Genomic DNA, 21558 nt, shown 5'->3' on the forward strand with positions numbered 1-21558 from the left:
GGATATATGCAGGCAGAGCAATTAGCCCCAGGTAAACAGAGCTCTCTCCATCCCCTCCTCTTTGATCAGGCCTGCCTGGCACTCCTGGAAAATGACTTAAAAGCCTTTAAAATGACATAGGAAGCTGGGAAGTCATTTATTCCCCAACAGGGATCCCACAACTGCCTGCAGAAGACTAACCATGACAACCCCTCTGGACTGGTCCCCGTTCACCAACGGGGGTCCCTAGAGTCCCTCCTCAATAGTCCCATACCCTCCCCAGGGTCCACAGCACTTCTCTACAAAAAAAACACACATATCCTGCTGGGATTTTTATAGAGAGGAGAAAGGGAGGTTGTTCCTGCCTGGTCATTCATATGTGTGAGACCACCAGGTAAGGAGAGAAAGAGCAGGTGGAGGGGCTGGTGGCATCCAGGCTCTGGTGTCCAGGCCACCTTGGAATCGCATACCGCCATCCCCCAGACAGAGCCTCACCCCTAGTTCAAAACCTCTTTCCTTTTCTTCAGTGAGCTCCAAGCCCCCGTCATATATTGTTGATCGCTATATTTCCAAAATCCCAAAAGGGGGTAGCAAAGGTAAGGCCCAGGATCAAGGGGTCAAGACTGCATTCTTAGGGCAATTCCTGCAGAACTAAAGGGGCTTGACACTTAGGGCTCTTAAAATTTCTGAGTGTATGAGACCAAACTCTGGTTCCTATCCATTAATTAGGTCTTGCCACCAGCTCCCACCAGCTAGGGACCAATATTATCATGGGACTTACCCCGTAAGCCCCAGACTCTGGCCCAAAGCCTTCCCAGCCTTGAGCCCCCGATCTGGTCCCTTCCCTACCACACACAGAGAGGAGAAGCAAAGAGAAGCCATCCCAGCTCACGTCAATGGAGCAGGCCAGCAGAGACCCCGAGCGGAGGGCCTTCCGGATGATCTGGAACAGACCGGCCGGTGGCTTCTTCAGGTTATAAAACTCAGAGATCCCACCTGTGAAATCCTCAAACCCCTCTACCGTGGACCCTCCAGTGAGAGCCTCGTAAGAACCGTTGAGCCTGTTGGACAAGAAAGAACACGGGTATCATCCACAGCCGTTAGCAAGGGGGGCACATGGGATGGGGCAGGGGCACTGCTAGGATGTGGTGCGCCCTGGAGGGCACAGGAGGGCCTTAGTTAGTTTTGTCTGTGGGCCAAGGAGGGGTTTAGGCACAGTTTCACAAGGCCAGCTCAGCACTCTGCCAGGAATGGATCTCAGAACACCTCTCACAAAGGCAAGTGCTCTTTCAAAAAGCAAAGTGCAGGACTTCCCTGGTGGGGTCCAGTGGTTATGAATCCGCCTGCCAATGCAGGGGACACAGGTTTACAGGACACTATTGAAGCCTTCATGCCTATAGCCCGTGCTCCACAGCAAGAGAAGCCACCCCAAAGAGAAGCCCAATCACTGCAAATAGATACTTTACTCACTGCAACTAGAGAAAGCTTGAATGCAGCAATGAAGACCCAGCACAGCCAAAAAATAATACATAAAAATAAAAAGCAAAGTGTAATCATTCCAGAGCTGACATTGACATCTTGGGTTTTGGGGGAGTTGAGGGCATGAGTAAGGATGAAGGGGACCCTCCCTCAAGGCTGAGAGGCCTCCTTTGGGGCTTGCTTTGGGAATAGGGCTGGGAAGGAATAGGGGTTGCATTTTATTCATCAATAAAATGAATTAAAAGAACCCCAAAGAAGGCTTTGAACATTGAATGCCAGGGAAGAAGACTGACTCCCAAACAAAGTGTAGAGACTTTGGTGAGTCTGATATCTAAGCATATTTGCTTTATTCTTCTTCATTACTCTTTAAAGAACTCACATTGACCTAAGAACTGACCTGAAGGCTTTAAGAAGACAAAGCCAGCATCCCAATTCACACATTCATGTGGGACAGAGCTGAGCTTTGAACTCCTAGCCCAAATTTCTGTTTCTCTCAGTTATTGAGGATACTGTACATGTGGGTTCTGGGTGCTGGGAAAGACTTGGTCAGGGCACCCAGAGTCGGGGGGGGGGGCAAGCTCCCCCAGCTCTGCGTGGTCTCCCAGCTCCTACCTGCACCACTTACTTGGCATAGGCCTTCTCCAGCAGCGCGCTCCAGAATTCACTGCCTTCTTCGGAATGCAGGAAGAGCAGCTTTCCATCCTTGGTGGGGAGCCTGTCGTCCACGACCACCTCCACCCACTCTCCATACTGCCAGAACTGGGGGAGGGAAATACAGCATCCGCTTACAGGGATGAGCCGCCAGGCAGAATCAGCGTCCTCAGGGGACCTCGGAAGGAGCCTCTGAGCTGGTCAATGCTCCAGCCTTTTAATGAACTGGATCTGTCATTTAAGAGCAGGATCTGTCTTATTTGACCATGCCCACGGGAGACGCCAGTGAAAGCGGAAAACAAGTTCAGAGGCCGACTTTGTGAATAAGAGGACCTGCACCACGCTGTGGCAGCAGTGGGTGACTCAAGCCCACATCTCCTGACCCTCACTCCAAGTGCTTTCCTCAAGGCCATGTGGCCTGGAGGAGACGGAAGGGGATAGGCGTGTGGGTGATTGGATGAACACGTCAAAGCAATGGTTCTCAAACTCAAGGACTCATCAGAATGCCCTGGAGGGATTGTTAGAACCTAGGCTACTGGGCCCCAAGCCCAGATTTCCGATTCTTGGAGTGGGTCCCCAGACTATGGAAAGTAGGGTCATTGCTGAGAGTTAGGCGGGATACCTGAAAATGAAAGATTCCTGCATAGTTCTCCTGGAAGCTCTGGTCCCTAGGAACCACGCGGTACAGCAGCTCTCGGTTCAAGGTGAGGGAGGCAATGGCCGCCAGCAGCCAGCAGTCACCTGTGCCGGGTCAAGGGCAATACACACTGGTCAGGCCGGGCCTGCAGGCTCGCTGCTTTCTTTGATTCACTGGCCCATTCAGTCCAGAGTCATGTGACTCCCTTCTAGGTCAGATAGTCGGACTCTCTTCCTCAGTGTGTGAAGGTCCCACAGCCTTCTTGGAAGTTCTTAGCGCCTCCCCTCACCACCTCACACACACACACACACACACACACAGACCATTTCACATGTCCTAAGCACTCAAGAGTGGAGTAGAAAACAGAAAAGAAGCAAAAATCAGCCTCTTTGATTCCTTAACAGCAACGTTAAGAAAACATCTGGGGACTTCCCTGGTGGTCCAGTGGTTAAGAATCTGCTTTGCAATGCAGAGGATGTGAGTTTGATCCCTGGTCAGGGAACTAAGATCCCAAATGCCTCGGAGCAACTAGGCCCACATGCCACCACTACCGAGCTCACGTGCCACAAGTAGAGAGTCTGTGCTCTGCAACGAAAAATCCATGTGATGCAATGAAAATCCCATGTGATCCCACATGCTGCAACCAAGACCCGACATAGCCAAATAAATACATATTAAAAAGAGAAAACGTTTGGTTGGGGCAAACACTGAGGCGATGTGGTGAGCGCAGGGGTGTATGTGTGTGTTCCTTGCTCCTTGGCCTTGGGTAACAGAGTTGCCTCTTCATGTCTGTTGGAAGAGTGTCTGCCCTTTTACGTTTCAGAGCTCACCATGACAGGCTTGATCTCTTGCTTATAACACTCCTGAGATATTAATTAGCATGAAATTATCATACTTTTACGCACAACAAATAAAAATTGAGAGGTTAAAAATGATAGGGCTCAGCGCTGGTCACTTTGGAGATCCAAGTAAATGCAAAAGAAAACAGAAAAATGCTTTCTGTGCCAGTCAGGGCACCCCCAGGCCCAAGCCCCTGAGCGCTGCCTCCATGGAGGGCATCTTAATCCCCCACGGTGTTGACTCCAAAGGTGAAGCACAGGCCCCAGACACCCCTTACTGACCTTAGCATCCTGTTAGCATCCTGGGGTGGATCTCGCATCCTGGAATTGATGTAGACCTATGTCACATCCATCTGCCTGCTTATTCTACACCAGTCCCTGAGATCTCAGTGTCCCGTGTGTGCTGCTTGTTGCATGAACGAATGAGTCCATCCTATGTCCAACAGCTGCCTCCTCCCCGTTTCATTCCAGAGCCCTACTTCTAGGAGTCTAGGGTTTGGTGACAAGTTTGTCCCATTCCTGTCCCACTCAAATGGCTCCAAAACCCAGCCTGTGTGTCACAGCCTTCACCTTGTCCACAGAAACAAAATCTGAACATCCTGAGGTTATCTTCAGAAGAAGTCCCTTCACCCTCCTCTGAGGACCTTGTCCAACTCTCTGTTTTCTTTCAGTGCTGTGGACCAGGTTGCATACATAGTCCAAGATGAACACACCAAGCTTCTCTCAGATGCAGGCTACCTAAGCAGGCAGTAAGTGAATGGTGGTCCCAGAACCCACCTCCGAGCATCCGTCACCTGCTCAGAACAGCTCCATCACAGGTCATCCCAGCAAGCCTTTTGGTCTACCTGCCCTCATCTCTCTCAACAAAAAGGTTTCTGGTTTGGTCCCATAGTAATTCCTTTCCCTCTGCCTTCACCCAATCAGGCTCATGTATTTTCTCTCTCTCCCTCTCTCACACACAGTTATTTTTTGAAGAGCTTTTCTGACCCAGAAGTCAGCCTACTCCCTGCCTCCCACTCTCACTGACAAATGCCCTCCTCCTTACGGCAGCAGGGCCTCCAGGTGGGACCAAACCCAGTAGCTGGAGGAGATAAAAATTGGTACAGCAGGCGTGGGACTGCAGCTTCTCATTAAAGAAGACTCAAGGAGGCCAGCGCCTCGTTCAAAGACAACTTCCAAAGAGTGGATAAAATAACATATTCCCTTCTCTCATGCCAGCCTTCTTCCTGTTAACATGTGACCATCTTATTCCTCTGCTCAGAAATCTTCGACTTCCTCCACTTCTCAAGAGCAAGATAAAAACTAATGGAGCATCGAGACCCTTCACGACATGCCTCCTTCCTACTTCCCCTGCCTGCCTCCCACTGTCCTCCCACCGTGAGTCCGGTCTCCAGATGAACTCGGATCTGTATAAACACCATGCCCTGGTCTTTCCCAGCTCACGTTTTCACTCACCCATCCACCCGGCTTGTAGAGTCCCTGCTCTAAGACCATCCCCTTTCTCCTCCTCCATGAAGCCTTCCCTGATGCTTCTCATCCTCCAGGCGCAGGTCACCTATTTTCCTTTGTGTTTCCCAAAGACCTTGTTTATATCAGGTTGGCCAAAAAGGTTCGTTCGGATTATTCTGTACGCTGTTAAGGAAAAACCTGAACTAACTTTTTGGCCAGTCCAGTACTTCTCGGTGCACAAGCTCTTCCCCGTCCAATTCCTGACCCACCTCGGTGCCCCATGTGCTCCATCCCCAGAGCCCCCAGCACCTTTCTGGGCCTCTTGAATGAGACTGGCTTCCCCACCGTCGTCCCCACCCCCTCCCCCGCCCAGTCCTCTGCAATCTCTTCCTGCAGAACAGGCACATGGATCCCTTCATCTTGGCAACCCAGCAGGTAGCCAACACATAGCAGGGACTTAATGAATGTTTAATGAATAAAAATAAATGTTTGCAAGAGAAAGACAAGTATCACATGATTTCACTTATACGTGGAATCTAAAATATGATACACATGAGCTTATATACGAAGCAGAAACAGACTCATAGACACGGTAAACAACTAATGGTTACCAAAGGGGGATGGGGAAGGATAAATGAAACTTTGGGGATTAGCAGATATAAACTACTAAATTAAACAGATAAACAAGGTCCTACCATAGCAGAGGGAGCTATTTTCAATACCTTGTAATGAACCACAGTAGAAAAGAACATGAGAAAGAATTTATATATGTATAACCAAATAATTTTGCTATACACAAAAGTTGTGAATCAACTATAACTTAAAAAATGTTTAAGAGTTTTAAAAAATTTGTAAATATGTGAAGGTAGTGCTAGTGGGAAAGAACGCACCTGCCAATGCCGGAGACATAAGAGACGCAGATTCAATCCCTGGGTGGGGGAAGAGCCCCTGGAGAAGGAAATGGCAACCCGCTCCAGTATTCTTGCCTGCAGAATCCCGGGGACAGAGGAGTCCAGAGGGTCGCAGAGGCAGACACAGCTGAAGTGACTTAGCCCCACATACATGACCAAATGGATCAATGATTCATATGTTTGTTCTTGTGCAAATTCCCAACAGCACCTCTCATGTCTGCACCTGAACATCCCCGGTGTGTGGAGAGGTGGAGCCCAAGGAGGACATGCCCTGAACGTGACAAGAGGCAGCTCCGCCAGTATCAGGGGCCTCGGCCTCTAGAGCTAGAGGGCAAAAGGAGACGAGGGAAGGCCACCGCAGAGGCGCAGGCCTCTGGGAGTGGGCAGTGGCTGGTCCACAACCCTCCCTGAGGCTGGCGGCCTCTCAGAGATCCGAGCACACCTCCCTTCACGACAGTTGCCACCTTGGTTCTCTTCTGATACCAATGCTCTTGCTGCCAGACGGGCTGCTTCCAACAGCCCAACCAGCGTACTCCTTAGACGCTACAATTCACCGCAAGGACACAAAGTGTCCCTCAGCTGCTGACATCAAAGGGGCTGCCCAGCTGGAGGAGAGTTTAATTTGTTCTTAATTTGCCTCATTCCTGACATTTCCCCGGGTCTGCCTGGCTCTCGCAGCCAGCACAGAGCTGTGAGGAGGTGCAGCGGGTACCCGGGCTCTGGGATGCCTGCCAGGGGCTCCGTAAGATGTGATGCACAATCATCACAAAGATGCTTTCTCTAAGGCACGGATCCAGATGAGCGCGTTCCTCTTCCCAGAACCCTCTTGGGAGGATGGACGTTTATGCTGTCGCTCAAAACATTTCAGAGATGTGTCTGGGGATCTGCCTGGACACCTGCACATATACATCGACTTCTCCGTGGACACACAGCTTGATCTTTGAGCGCAATGTTAATATCCAAAAGCGACCGAGCGGCTTTTGGATCTAAGTTTAGTGGTGAAAAAGATGACAGAAAAAACTGGGAAAGAATCATGATGGTCAAGGCCCTCCTCCCCAACCACCCTCCAACGAGGGCAGGTCGCGGTTAGAGTCACCGACCAGGAGGCTAGAGAATGGCTCCTGTACCCCTATCCTCGTGGGAAGTCTGGAACCACCTGAGCTTTGCTCTTCCCACTCCTTCTTCAGGTTAGATATTTAATGGGTTTAATATTTATTAAAATAATAAGCTGACTTATTTTTTTACTCCACTCAAACTTCCCACTCATCGCATCAGCAGGCCTCAGGGCTCTAGTAAACAGCAGGTAGATCCCAGTCATTATAATGGAGCTGCTGCCCTGCTTTTGTGAAAAACATGTTTTAAGCCACTGAGGAAATAATAATTCAGGGTCAGGCTTTGTTAAAAACAAACAAACGAAAAACTCCAAATTCAAAAATTCCATTTACATGTTACCATCAAAGCTTGATGATCTAAACACCCAGTGTTAGGATAAGCCCTAGGTATCAAGAACTGGGGCTATAGTCTAAACGAATTTTTCAAGCATCAAGGGAAGAAGCGGAGATGCTTCTGGGCTACCGGGAGGAGAGAGGAAGAGAAAAAAAGAGAGAAAAGGTCAGACATTGGAACCCCTGTCATCATTCCTCTTCCACCGGGAGGTTGACCAATAGCCGGAGCAGCAACAATAGCAAAACCACAGAGAGTTTTAAAGAGGAAGCCAGAGCAGAGAGGATTTATGCCCAGCTTCCCACCGAGGACACGGGGAGCAGAATAAAAATGGCACCACGGGGAGCACGGGGTTTGGCGGGGTGGGGGCGCTGCGCGGGGAGATGCGAGAAGGTGGTAAAGAGCGCCCTCTAGGGACTTCCTGGCGCTGCAGCAGCTGAGACTCGACGCGCCCAGTGCAGGGGGCCAGGGTTTGACTGCTGGTCAGGGAACCAGATCCCACATGTCACAACTAAGAGTTTGCATGTCGCAACTAATAGCTACTGCAGCCAAATAAATAAAAATACTAATATGCTTAAAAAAAAAAAAGAGCACCCTCAAGTCTTCCTCTGCCATCAGGGCTAAGGGCAGGGAAGAGAAGGCAGGACAATCCCACCACAGAGGCCATGGGTGACCGCCTGGCTCAAGGCCATGGAGGTGTGCCAGCATACTGAGGCAAGCCTAGGTCAGCCAGGGAAGAAGGTCCACTGGACCCCAACAGCACCAGCAGCACAGACCGCACACCGCACACCATTCCCAGCTCCACGAAACCAGGGGGACACAAGAGCCAGCCACTCCCCTCAAATAGCCTGGAGGACATTTGGCCTTTCCTTCCATGCAGGCGCCATCCTGGGGAGGCTGGAGAGGGGCCAGCCCTGAAGAAGCAAAAAAAAAAAAAATCACCCAAATAGAGAGGCTGAAGGAGGAGCATTTACCCAAAAGGGACAAGAACCCGAAACAGGCCGAGGCAGAAATACCTTTTATTGGTCAGTTGCTGGGTCCCTCCCACTCACGGTCAGTGGAAACTGGGGCTCCCCAGCAAGCTGAGAGAAGCGAGGAGGATACAGACTGCGTGACGATTGCATATCTGAATGTAACGCAGAGACTCTGACGTGCCGCTGTGTGCTTGCTTCCTAAAAACCTGTTTTGGTTACTGTTTTGCCACAGCTGAGGCTTCCTGCGTCCGCTCCTCCCTGTAAGATGGCTGCAGGGGTTCACACTCGGGTGGCTGTTTTCACTCTGCCCATCAGCTCCAAGCAATCGCTGATGCCTCTCTCCTCCCCTCCCTCCCATGGGTGGACAGGCCTTTCCCAGCCCTCTGCATCCAACTCCTGCCTTCTTGGATGAACTCAAACACATACACACGTGCTTGTGGCCATTCTCGCTTTGTTGACAATTCCCAGCTCTCTGGCTAGACCAAAAGCTGACTGGAGGCAGGCAGTGAGCGCATGTCTTCGTAGACCTCAGCATAAAATGCTTCAGTGAGTGAAATCATTCCAGTAGGAAACTGGCCGACCTGATCTGAAAACTCATACCTTAATTACGAGCAAGAAAGTCTCATAACTTAGCCCATTTAGCAGTTGAGATCTTGAACCGGGAAAATAATACAGCATACATTCATGCTGCATAAGACCAGAATCAGACTGAGAATTTAGAGTTACTATCCTAGTTAATAGGGGCTTTCCTGGTAGCTCAGCTGGGAAAGAATCTGCTCACAATGCAGGAGACCCCAGTTCAATTCCTGGGTCAGGAAGATCCCCTGGAGAAAGGATAGGTTGCCCAATCCAGTATACTTGGGCTTCCCTGATGGCTCAGATGGTACAGAATCCACCTGCAGTGCAGGAGACTTGGGTTCAATCCCTGGGTTGGGAAGATCCCCTGGAAGAGAGCATGGCAACCCACTCCAGTATTCTTGCCTGGAGAATCCCCTTGAACAGAGGACCCTGGTGGGCTACAGTCCACGGGGTTGCAAAAAGAGTCAGACATGAGTGGCTAAGCACAGCACAGCATCCTAGTTAATAAAGCTCCTATAAGTTTGGGATTAATAGATATACACTATCATGTATAAAATAAACAACAAGGACATAATGGAAGCACAGAGAACTATATCATGATGGAACCTAACAACCTAATGGAAAAGAATCTGAAAAAGGATACATATATATTATTTGTGATTCTTCAAACAGAATCACTTTGTTGTACAACTGAAACTAACGCAACATTACAAATCAACTTTAAATTGTTTTAAAAGGAAAAATATTAATTTAAAAAATCTCCCATAACATAGTATATCCAGCCAGAGCAGGTCTCTCTAGCTGACACTTGGCTGGATGGCTCTGTGTTGCCGGCCATCCTGTGCTCTGTAGATGTTCAACAGCACCTCTGGGCTCTGTCCACCAGGTGCCAGGACTACCTGCCTCCCAGCATGACGACCAAAAACGTCTCCAGACACTGCCAACATGCCCTGGGATAGGGGATGGAGGATCATCTCCCACCCCCATTAAGACCTCATGAGCCAGAACATCCACAGCAAAATCGGGGGGTGAGGGAAGTCTGTTGGAAAAGACTGGACAAAATGGCTTTGCATATGTCTCCAATTCTCAACAATGGCTCAGTATGAAAAGGTCACTGATGAGGATGATAACAATGTTTCCTTAGTCCATTACTCCTAGAGTCTTCTGGAAGCCACTTTTTGCTTCCCTCTTCCTTCTTTCACACCTGTCTTTGCTAAAGAAAATTGTTAGCAACCAAAGGAAAGCTCTGACTTGCTCCTCAAGGTCGGCACACAAGCCAGAGTAGGGTGTCATCTTAGCCCGCTTCCAGCATTCGCTCATCTCAGGATCCCAGGTGTAGCATGATTAGACTTAGGCCCCTCAACCTGGATTTGGAAGAGTGACCGTTTGACCTCTTGCAGACCTCCTGAGCTATATCATTCTACCATTCATCTTTTCTGCAAATCATACAGATGCCAGCCTTCACCGTTGCAGGTCAAGGCAAAGTTAGACATTCCTGAACTTGCATGACGTAAGTGCCACTGGGTCCGCTCACCCCCTCTCTGCAGCCTCGGTGGCCAGCCTCCATCCCAGATGACCCTTCTGCCCTCTCTTCAGGGTTGGCCCAGAAGCACAGATGCCTGCCAGCCCAGGAGAGTCGGCTCCAGCTCTGCAAGGGTCTTTTGGCACATCCTCAGGGGTCCTGTTTACTCTGACATTACTGTCAACCTCTCCCTGCTCCCCCAAGCCACATCACTCCCTCCCTGGAGCAGTGCCTGCCCAGGCTGGTCTGGTGGTGCACAGGACCAGGGGAATGAATGAATCAACCACATTCACACTCCCTGCATCCTAGCAGAAACCTCCATTGACATGCCAGTCCTCTTTGAATCACTTAGTACATCTCCCCCACCTCATACCTGCCTCCAGCCCTCCTTGGAAAACATCTCTGGGAGGTTCCCTTCCTTCAGGTTTAGGGAGTATGTCTTGTATGTCAGTCACCATCACTCACCAGCACTTGGCAAGCATTGCTGGTATAGAACACTGGGACAAGAGAGATGCAAAAGACATGACCCCTGCCTTCAGGAAGCCAGCAAGCTTAAAGGAGTCAAAATAGCACAGCTTTTGCCCTCAGAAAGCCTGGGTTTAAATTCTCAGGCCCCGCTTTGCCTGCCAAGTAACATGTTCAGTTCAGTTCAGTCGTTCAGTCGTGTCCAACTCTTTGTGACCCTATGAATCGCAGCACGCCAGGCCTCCCTGTCCATCACCATCTCCCGGAGTTCACTCAGACTCACATCCATCGAGTCCGTGACGCCATCCAGCCATGTCATTCTCGGTCATCCCCTTCTTCTTCTGCCCCCAGTCCCTCCCAGCATCAGAGTCTTTTCCAATGAGTCAACTCTTCGCATGAGGTGGCCAAAGTACTGGAGCTTCAGCGTTAGCATCATTCCTTCCAAAGAAATCCCAGGGTTGATCTCCTTCTGGTTGGACTGGTTGGATCTCCTTGCAGACCAAGGGACTCTCAAGAGTCTTCTCCAACACCACAGTTCAAAAGCATCAATTCTTTGGCACTCAGCCTTCTTTACAGTACAACTCTCACATCCATACATGACCACAGGAAAAACCATAGCCTCAACTAGACGGACCTTAGTCGGCAAAGTAATGTCTCTGCTTTTGAATATGCTATCTAGGTTGGTCATAACTTTTCTTCCAAGGAGTAAGCGTCTTTTAATTTCATGGCTGCAATCACCATCTGCAGTGATTTTGGAGCCCCAAAAAATAAAGTCTGACACTGTTTCTACTGTTTCCCCATCTATTTGCCATGAAGTGATGGGACCGGATGCCATGATCTTCATTTTCTGAATGTTGAGCTTTAAGCCAACTTTTTCACTCTCCTCTTTCACTTTCATCAAGAGGCTTTTTAGCTCCTCTTCACTTTCTACCATAAGTGTGGTATCATCTGCATATCTGAGGTTATTGATATTTCTCCCGGCAATCTTGATTCCAGCTTGTGTTTCTTCCAGCCCAGCGTTTCTCATGATGTACTCTGCATAGAAGTTAAATAAGCAGGGTGACAATATACAGCCTTGACGTACTCCTTTTCCTATTTGGAACCAGTCTGTTGTTCCATGTCCAGTTCTAACTGTTGCTTCCTGACCTGCATATAGGTTTCTCAAGAAGCAGGTCAGGTGGTCTAGTATTCCCATCTCTTTCTGAATTTTCCACAGTTTATTGTGATCCACACAGTCAAAGGCTTTGGCATAGTCAAGAAAGCAGAAATAGATGTTTTTCTGGAACTCTCTTGCTTTTTCCATGATCCAGAGGATGTTGGCAATTTGATCTCTGGTTCTCTGCCTTTTCTAAAACCAGCTTGAACATCAGGGAGTTCATGGTTCACGTATTGCTGAAGCCTGGCTTGGAGAATTTTGAGCATTACTTTGCTAGCATGTGAGATGAGTGCAGTTGTGCGGTAGTTTGAGCATTCTTTGGCATTGCCTTTCTTTAGGATTGGAATGAAAACGGACCTTTTCCAGTCCTGTGGCCACTGCTGAGTTTTCCAAATTTGCTGGCATATTGAGTGCAGCACTTTCACAACATCATCTTTCAGGATTTGAAACAGCTCAAGTGGAATTCCATCACCTCCACCATCTTTGTTCGTAGTGATGCTTTCTAAGGCCCACTTGACCTCACATTCCAAGATGTCTGGCTCTAGATTAGTGATCACATCATCATGATGATCTGGGTCGTGAAGATCTTTTTTGTACAGTTTTTCCATGTATTCTTGCCACCTCTTCTTAATATCTTCTGCTTCTGTTAGGTCCATACCATTTCTGTCCTTTATCAAGTCCATCTTTGCATGAAATGTTCCCTTGGTATCTCTAATTTTCTTGAAAAGATCTCTAGTCTTTCCCACTGTGTTCTTTTCCTCTATTTCTTTGCATTGATCACTGAAGAAGGCTAGCAACGCCTTAATTTTTATGATCCATGGTTTTCTAATCTGTAAAATGGGTTTACGTCTCACAATTTATCGTACAGGATCATTTGAGCAAAAAGAACTTATTTGTAGCAAGAGGGATGTTTAAACATAAATAGCAACTTTCAGTTGGGTAGAGAGGACATCAGGACATAAAAAATATGAGAGATGCACATGGGTGTACATGTAACAGCAGACATATTTTTAGAGGGTCTCTTGAGTATCTTGATTAATGGTCCCCTGAGGGTAAGCCAGCTTCTCTCTACCCCAACCCCATTTACTAATACAGCTTCAGGGAGGGCAGAGAGGCATGAGCAATAAGAGGTGGGCTCCAGAGCAAGCAGCAGGGGCCCGAATGGGGTGAGATGAGCCCAGAGAACAATGTCTCTTGGACCCTCCCCAGTTGGGATTCAGAGAAAACCACTGTGGGGAAACTTCTACAACACAGAGGGAGTGGGCAGCCTCCACAAAATTAAGAATGTAGTGAGCCATGAGCTGACTCTCAGAAAATCCCCCAAGCTCCCCTGTGGCCTCAGCAACAACAAAAGAAAGGCAGAGGCCACCAGCGTGCAGGCAGGAAGCAGGCTGAGCAACCCTGGCAGACACAGCTAGTGTGCACACTGGGCCCCAGACGACCGGGCCTCTGGCGCCATCTTGGGCCTCGGTCATCATCTTGGGAAGGAGAGGGCAGAGGAGAGGGATCTGGAAGGCTAAACAGTTACCCCAAGGGACCGAGCTACACCAAAGAAGGCTCTTTCAACTACTGGGTTGGACAAAGTTTCAGGCTGAACTGGACTAAGCGTAGTTCCCCACTTCTCTAGGCAGGGCTCCTGAGGAAGATGAAAGCAGCTTTAGATCTCAGACATGCGCTAAGTGCCAAACCCAGAGACTCCAGAGAGGCTGCCTGAGATGAACTTTCAGAAAGTCTCCCGCGATAAGCAATATTTCTGCTCAGAAGCGACGACTCTAGTGGCCTTTCTAAGGCCAAACAGGAGCCTCTGTGCCTCCTGGAATAGCAGCCGGGGGCTTTCAGGCTCTGTCTGCATCGGTCTCTTTCCTGGGTCAAAGGAAACACATCCGGGAACAGGTCACACTCACACGGCAGACATGAGCCCCTACATCCGGCTTCTCTGCCCGGGTCCACGCAGCATTCGCACTTCCCGATGTGGGTCATGTGTAAAGTGCCTGCACCTTCTTGGAACCTGCAGGTGTACTCTGGGCTAGAGGACTGTGCACATCCCATCCCCAATAAATCCTGCCAAGTCCTGAGGTAGATTAATCTGATGGTTTCTGTGAGTTCTTACAAAATGGAAAATGAGAGGAAAAGGCATTCCAGACTCAGCCCTTCATCTTCCAAGAGTTTCCCTGAAATCACATGAGTGCCCCTGTCCTTGTTAGTGTTCCCCACAGCAGGAGGGTGTCTTCCTGCATTTGAACCTTTCCAGCTCTGCACTGGGTGAGGCAGGGATCTAGTCCCCACTTTCCAGATTCATAACACTGAGGCCCTGAGCAGCTCAAGGTCAGTCAGCGTCAGAGTCAGGTCTAGCCCAGCAAGATGATCAGCCCGCTGCATTCCCACACCCCACGGAGCCCTTGGAAGCCAAAGCAAATGGAATTAACCCACCATATGAAATGTTATGTCCTAGATGTCTGGGCAAGAGGATCATTTGCAGGATTTCGCGAAACTGATGAAAGTGACTTTGGAGACCTGTTCCTGAACCAAACCCAAAAAGAACCTGGCAGAGTGACACCAGTGCCAGCTAAGGAAGAGAAGATGGGGTTCCAGGCACAGTGGGTACTGCAAGGAAACAGTGAGAGCAACAAAGGATTGAGAATGGACCTTGGGGAAAGTGGGGAAGCCTTGAACGCTTCCATGATTCTGCATCAAAAGTCAAAGGAGAAGTGGAAGGTGTCACATCCCATGGCCTTGTCTTTTTTTTAATTATTCAGAAAAAACACACCCCTCAAAAGTCAACAACTGAGACTTCCAGGGTGGTCTGCAGGTAAGACTCTGAGCTCTGAATGCAGGAGGCCTAGGTTTGATCCCTGGTCAAGGAACTAGATGCTGCATGCCTTAACTAAAGATTCTGTGTGCCACAGTTAAGACCCAGCACAGCCAAATAAATAAAGAATATTTTTCTTTTAAAAAATCAACAATTGAACCAATCGCAAAGACTAATAGAGTTTTGCCAAGAAAATGCACTGGTCATAGCAAACACCCTCTTCCAACAACACAAGAGAAGACTTTAAACATGGACATCACCAGATGGTGAACACCGAAATCAGATTGATTATATTCTTTCCAGCCAAAGATGGAGAAGCTCTATACAGTCAACAAAAACAAGACCAGGAGCTGACTGTGGCTCAGATCATGAACTCCTTACTGCCAAATTCAGACTCAAATTGAAGAAAGTAGGGAAAACTGCTAGACCATTCAGGTATGACCTAAATCAAATCCCTTATGATTATACAGTGGAAGTGAGAAATAGATTTAAGGGCCTAGATCTGATAGATAGAGTGCCTGATGAACTATGGACTGAGGTTCGTGACATTGTACAGGAGACAGGGATCAAGACCATCCCCATGGAAAAGAAATGCAAAAAAGCAAAATGGCTGTCTGGAGAGGCTTTACAAATAGCTGTGAAAAGAAGAGAGGCGAAAAGCAAAGGAGAAAAGGAAAGATATAAGCATCTGAATGCAGAGTTCCAAAGAATAGCAAGAAGAGATAAGAAAGCCTTCTTCAGCGATCAATGCAAAGAAATAGAGGAAAAGAACACAATGGGAAAGACTAGAGATCTTTTCAAGAAAATTAGAGATACTGAGGGAAATTTTCATGCAAAGATGGGCGCGATAAAGGACAGAAATGGTATGGACCTAACAGAAGCAGAAAATATTAAGAAGAGGTGGCAAGAATACATGGAAGAACTGTACAAAAAAGATCCTCACAACCCAGATCATCATGATGATGTGATCACTAATCTAGAGCCAGACATCTTGGAATGTGAGGTCAAGTGGGCCTTAGAAAGCATCACTACGAACAAAGCTAGTGGAGGTGATGGAATTCCACTTGAGCTGTTTCAAATCCTGAAGGATGATGTTGTGAAAGTGCTGCACTCAATATGCCAGCACATTTGGAAAACTCAGCAGTGGCCACAGGACTGGAAAAGGTCCGTTTTCATTCCAATCCCAAAGAAAGGCAATGCCAAAGAATGCTCAAACTACCACACAATTGCACTCATCTCACATGCTAGCAAAGTAATGCTCAAAATTCTCCAAGCCAGGCTTCAGCAATACGTGAACCGTGAACTCCCTGATGTTCAAGCTGGTTTTAGAAAAGGCAGAGGAACCAGAGATCAAATTGCCAACATCCTCTGGATCATGGAAAAAGCAGGAGAGTTCCAGAAAAACATCTACTTCTGCTTAATTGACCATGCCAAAGCCTTTGACTGTGTGGATCACAATAAACTGTGGAAAATTCCGAGAGAGATGGGAATACCAGACCACCTAACTTGCCTCTTGAGAAATCTGTATGCAGGTCAGGAAGCAACAGTTAGAACTGGACATGGAACAACAGACTGGTTCCAAATAGGAAAAGGAGTACGTCAAGGCTGTATATTGTCACCCTGCTTATTTAACTTCTATGCAGAGTACATCATGAGAAATGCTGGGCTGGAAGAAACACAAGCTGGAATCAAGATTGCCAGGAGAATTATCAATAACCTCAGATATGCAGATGACACCACCCTTATGGCAGAAAGTGAAGAGGAGCTAAAAAGCCTCTTGATGAAAGTGAAAGAGGAGAGTGAAAAAGTTGGCTTAAAGCTCAACATTCAGAAAACAAAGATCATGGCATCTGGTCCCATCACTTCATGGGAAATAGATGGGGAAACAGTGGAAACAGTGTCAGACTTTATTTTTGGGGGCTCCAAAATCACTGCAGATGGTGACTACAGCCATGAAATTAAAAGATGCTTACTCCTTGGAAGAAAAGTTATGACCAACCTAGATAGTATATTCAAAAGCAGAGATATTACTTTGCCAACAAAGGTCTGTCTAGTCAAGGCTATGGTTTTTCCTGTGGTCATGTATGGATGTGAGAGTTGGACTGTGAAGAAGGAAGAGCACCAAAGAATTGATGCTTTTGAACTGTGGTGTTGGAGAAGACTCTTGAGGGTCCCTTGGACTGCAAGGATATCCAACCAGTCCATTCTGAAGGAGATCAACCCTGGGATTTCTTTGGGAGGAATGATACTAAAGCTGAAACTCGAGTACTTTGGCCACCTCATGCGAAGAGTTGACTCATTGGAAAAGACTCTGATGCTGGGAGGGATTGGGGGCAGGAGGAGAAGGGGATGACCGAGGATGAGATGGCTGGATGGCATCATGGACTCGATGGACATGAGTCTGAGTGAACTCCGGGAGATGATGATGGACAGGGAGGCCTGGTGTGCTGCAGTTCATGGGGTCGCAAAGAGTCGGACACGACTGAGCGACTGAACTGAACTGAAGGTCTATTGAAAGGGAGAAATAGAGAGATATTAAATTGATATAAAATTTCAGTTGTCTAAGATTAATTCTAGAGATCTGCTATAGGACATACTATATCTGACATGGTGCCTATATTTAACAATAGTCTATTGTGCATTTAACAGTTTAAGAAGGTAGATCTCATGTGAAATGTTCTTACCAGAAAAGTCAATAAAATGACACAAAGGAACACGAGGAAACTTTTGGAGGTGAGAGATATTACTTTGATTGTGGTGAGTTTCACAGGTGTATGCTGTCTCGAAACTCATTAAACTGTATACATTAAAAAAGAAAAAAAAAAACTATAGTCATGGAGATCTAACATGGCCTTTTGGAAGTACCTGGATCTGTGAGGCCCATGAAAGAAAAAGGATGAAAGGACAGTCCTTGTAGATCAAATAAAAACACAAACCGGAAAAAGAAGCCAACAATTGATTCATTCTAAGATCTAGCACAAAGCTGCAGTTATTACATGAGTGCCGCAAAAATCTAAGAAAACATTTTTCAGAATTTTTTGTATCATTTTTCAAAGTGGCATACACCAAACCTTTTTAGACACTATTTGCCAGTGAAGGTGGGCCTCTTCTGATACAGCTCATCCTCATATAATGAGGGTTTCTCATCTTGCGGCTTGTCTGTCGAAGGGTGTTCCCACTCTCCCCACTACTACAGCACACCTAGGAACCGGCCCTTGGTGACAAGCTTCCACATGGCCCCACTGCCCAGGGCCAGAGCCCCGAATTCTTCCGCCAACATCACGGGCCTGCACCACCTGGCAGCTCCCTGCTTTCTGTCCCCAGCCTCTGTGCCCCTGCTCCGCTGGGCTGCAGCCCCGCCACTTTCCTTCAAGTCCTCCCTGGTGTCCTGCTTTTCCTAGATGAAGGACCCTTGCTTATATTCCTTCTGTTGCCTGGAACCCTCCTCACTGGGAGAGGAGACACCATGCCAGTTTGTTCAAAGAAGACACTTAATATGGGTAAAATGAAGGAATGAGCTAAGAAAGTTCTCCCTGATTCTGACAGATTCAAATGTCTGTTAAGACATACATCACTTCACTCTTGGGAGCATCCCACTGTCAACCACCCCTGGATCTGCCACCTAATCCCCACCTCCTTCTGTACCTGTAAATGAAGAACCTAGCACACCTTACTGGAACATCTTCTTCACTTAATGGTTGCACTAGAGCAAGGTACCGTTTTTCGAGAAGCAGGATCCCAGAACACATCAGTTCAGTTCAGTTCAGTTCAGTCGCTCAGTCGTGTCCGACTCTTTGGACCCCATGAATCGCAGCACGCCAGGCCTCCCTGTCCATCACCAACTCCCGGAGTTCACTCAGACTCACGTCCATCGAGTCCGTGATGCCATCCAGCCATCTCATCCTCTGTCGTCCCCTTCTCCTCCTGCCCCCAATCCCTCCCAGCATCAGAGTCTTTTCCAATGAGTCCACTCTGCATGAGGTGGCCAAAGTATTGGAGTTTCAGCTTTAGCATCATTCCTTCCAAAGAAATCCCAGGGTTGATCTCCTTCAGAATGGACTGCTTGGATCTCCTTGCAGTCCAAGGGACTCTCAAGAGTCTTCTCCAACACCACAGTTCAAAAGTATCAATTCTTCAGCACTCAGCCTTCAAAAAAGATCTTCACAACCTGGATAATCATGATGGTGTGATCACTAACCTAGAGCCAGACATCTTGGAATGTGAAATCAAGTGGGCCTTAGAAAGCATCACTACGAACAAAGTTAGTGGAGGTGATGGAATTCCAGTGCAGCTATTTCAAATCTTGAAAGATGATGCTGTGAAAGTGCTACACTCAATATGCCAGCAAATTTGGAAAACTCAGCAGTGGCCACAGGACTGAAAAAGGTCCATTTTCATTCCAATCCCAAAGAAAAGCAATGCCAAAGAATGCTCAAACTGCCGCACAATTGCACTCATCTCACATGCTAGTAAAGTAATGCTCAAAATTCTCCAAGCCAGACTTCAGCAGTATGTGAACTGTGAACTTCCTGATGTTTAAGCTGGTTTTAGAAAAGGCAGAGGAACCAGAGATCAAATTGCCAACATCCGCTGGATCATGGAAAAGCAAGAGAGTTCCAGAAAAACATCTACTTCTGCTTAATTGACTATGTCAAAGCCTTTGACTGTGTGGATCACAATAAACTGTGGAAAATTCTGAAAGAGATGGGAATACCAGACCACCTGACCTGCCTCTTGAGAAATCTGTATGCAGGTCAGGAAGCAAGAGTTCGAACTGGACATGGAACAACAGACTGGATCCACATAGGAAAAGGAGGATGTCAAGGCTGTATATTGTCACCCTGCTTATTTAACTTCTATGCAGAGTATATCATGAGAAATGCTGGGCTGGAAGAAACACAAGCTGGAATCAAGATTGCCAGGGAAATATCAATAACCTCAGATATGTAGATGACACCACCCTTATGGCAGAAAGTGAAGAGGAGCTAAAAGCCTCTTGATGAAAGTGAAAGAGGAGAGCGAAAAAGTTGGCTTTAAAGCTCAACATTCAGAAAACGAAGATCATGTCATCCAGTCCCATCACTTCATGGGAAATAGATGGGGAAACAGTAGAAACAGTGTCAGACTTTATTTTTGGGGGCTCCAAAATCACTGCAGATGGTGACTACAGCCATGAAATTAAAAGATGCTTACTCCTTGGAAGAAAAGTTATGAGCAACCTAGATAGCATATTCACAAGCAGAGACATTACTTTGCTGACTAAGGTCCGTCTAGTCAAGGCTATGGTTTTTTTTCCAGGGCACATCAATCCCTAATATTATGAATGTCCAGAAGCAGGAGGTGTGATACTGGGGTAACCCTGGGAGGAATATCACCAATACATTTTCCAGGATTAGCCCCCAAAATCCTATCGATATTTTTCTGAACAATAATGGCATGACTCCTTATGGCAAGTATAATTTTTACATCCTCAAAATCACTCCTTTCAAGCTGCACTATATATAATAAAGCAACTAAATAATCCACTTCTGCGGTTCCCGCCATAGGTCATCTCGCATCACCACTCCTGGTTCCCATGACTACCCAGAAGGTAGCCTTCATATATGACAGCAGAGCTGGGCACCCAAGGCAGCTAGAACCCATCACTACATTCGGCAGAGGGTAATTCTGGGCGAGGGGATGATGGTGGGGGGGTCTTCAGCTTCCAGGAGCTCAGAGCATCCCAGAGAGTTAATGCAGCATCAAAACAGAAGAAGAAAATGGGAACGGTTGGCAGGTCATCTTTTGAATCAGAGGCCATCTTGCTTTACCTTCAAAGTGATCAGTGGGGAAGAAAAAAGAAAACTTCACAGTTGAGGGAACTTATTTAAATTATTTCAGAATTTCTTTCTAGTTGTTCAGGGAGCCCCTCCCCGAGGCCAATTCTCATCTAATTTCTCCTATTGTTGAAGGAATAAGGTTGATAACATGGAACTGCTTGAGGTCATCCTATCCCCAAGCCCCCTGTTTCAAATCATAACTTTAATGCTATTTAGAAGGGGAAATTTCTTATATAGATTATAAAAATGAAATTGATTCAAAGGAGGGGAAAAAATCAGTAAGTAAATACATTGGGGGTTTATGTAAATACATCTCAGAGCTAGTTTCCAGGAACTGGCTTGCTTACTGAGTTTAATTATAATATCCTTTGGATTCAAACGCCAGAAGCCAGGTTCCAGTGGAGAGAGAAATAAAAAGATAAGTGCTAAAGATTCATCACAAGCTCTGGCCAAGGCTGAAACACAATGAGGTAAAAAGTGATCCTTCACTGTTTGTGCTGAGGCAGAATAAGCATGCGTGTGTGCTAAGTCGCTTCAGTCGTGTCCTACTCTTTGCAACCCCGTGGACTGTAGCCGCCAGGCTCTTCTGTCCATGGAATTCTCCAGGCAAGAATATTGGAGTGGGTTGCCATGCCCTCCTCCAGGGGATTTTCCTGACTCAGGGATCGAACCTGCTTCTTTTACATCTCCTGCACTGGCAGCTGGGTTCTTTACTAGTGCCACTTAGGAAGCCTGAACCAGAGTCCATGGCTTATCAAACGCCTAATTCCAAAAACGATGGTAAACGGTGTGGCACCCCCAAATCGGTCCTGGGATCCTCAGGCTTTCAAATGTACATGTGGGTCC

General features: G+C 47.4%; 1 protein-coding gene across 5 annotated transcripts in view; it reads right to left on the minus strand.

Moving 5' to 3' along the window:
- The window catches only part of CAPN8 (calpain 8), a 108058-nt gene that overhangs the window by 63570 nt on the left and 22930 nt on the right, over positions 1 to 21558 (minus strand). For all 5 annotated transcript variants that reach the window (XR_006061450.1, XM_060396341.1, XM_060396342.1 and 2 more), the window contains exons 3-5: positions 2732 to 2850; positions 2084 to 2217; positions 872 to 1040 (exon numbers count right to left, since the gene is read on the minus strand). Coding sequence is in view for 4 of the 5 variants with exons in the window: in XM_060396341.1 (XP_060252324.1) it covers positions 872 to 1040; positions 2084 to 2217; positions 2732 to 2850 (422 nt within the window). In the remaining variant the exon portion in view is untranslated. The remainder of the gene's footprint in view (positions 1 to 871; positions 1041 to 2083; positions 2218 to 2731; positions 2851 to 21558) is intronic.

Source organism: Ovis aries, chromosome 12 (genome assembly GCF_016772045.2).
Source record: "Ovis aries strain OAR_USU_Benz2616 breed Rambouillet chromosome 12, ARS-UI_Ramb_v3.0, whole genome shotgun sequence".
In the NCBI taxonomy this organism is placed as follows: domain Eukaryota; kingdom Metazoa; phylum Chordata; class Mammalia; order Artiodactyla; family Bovidae; genus Ovis; species Ovis aries.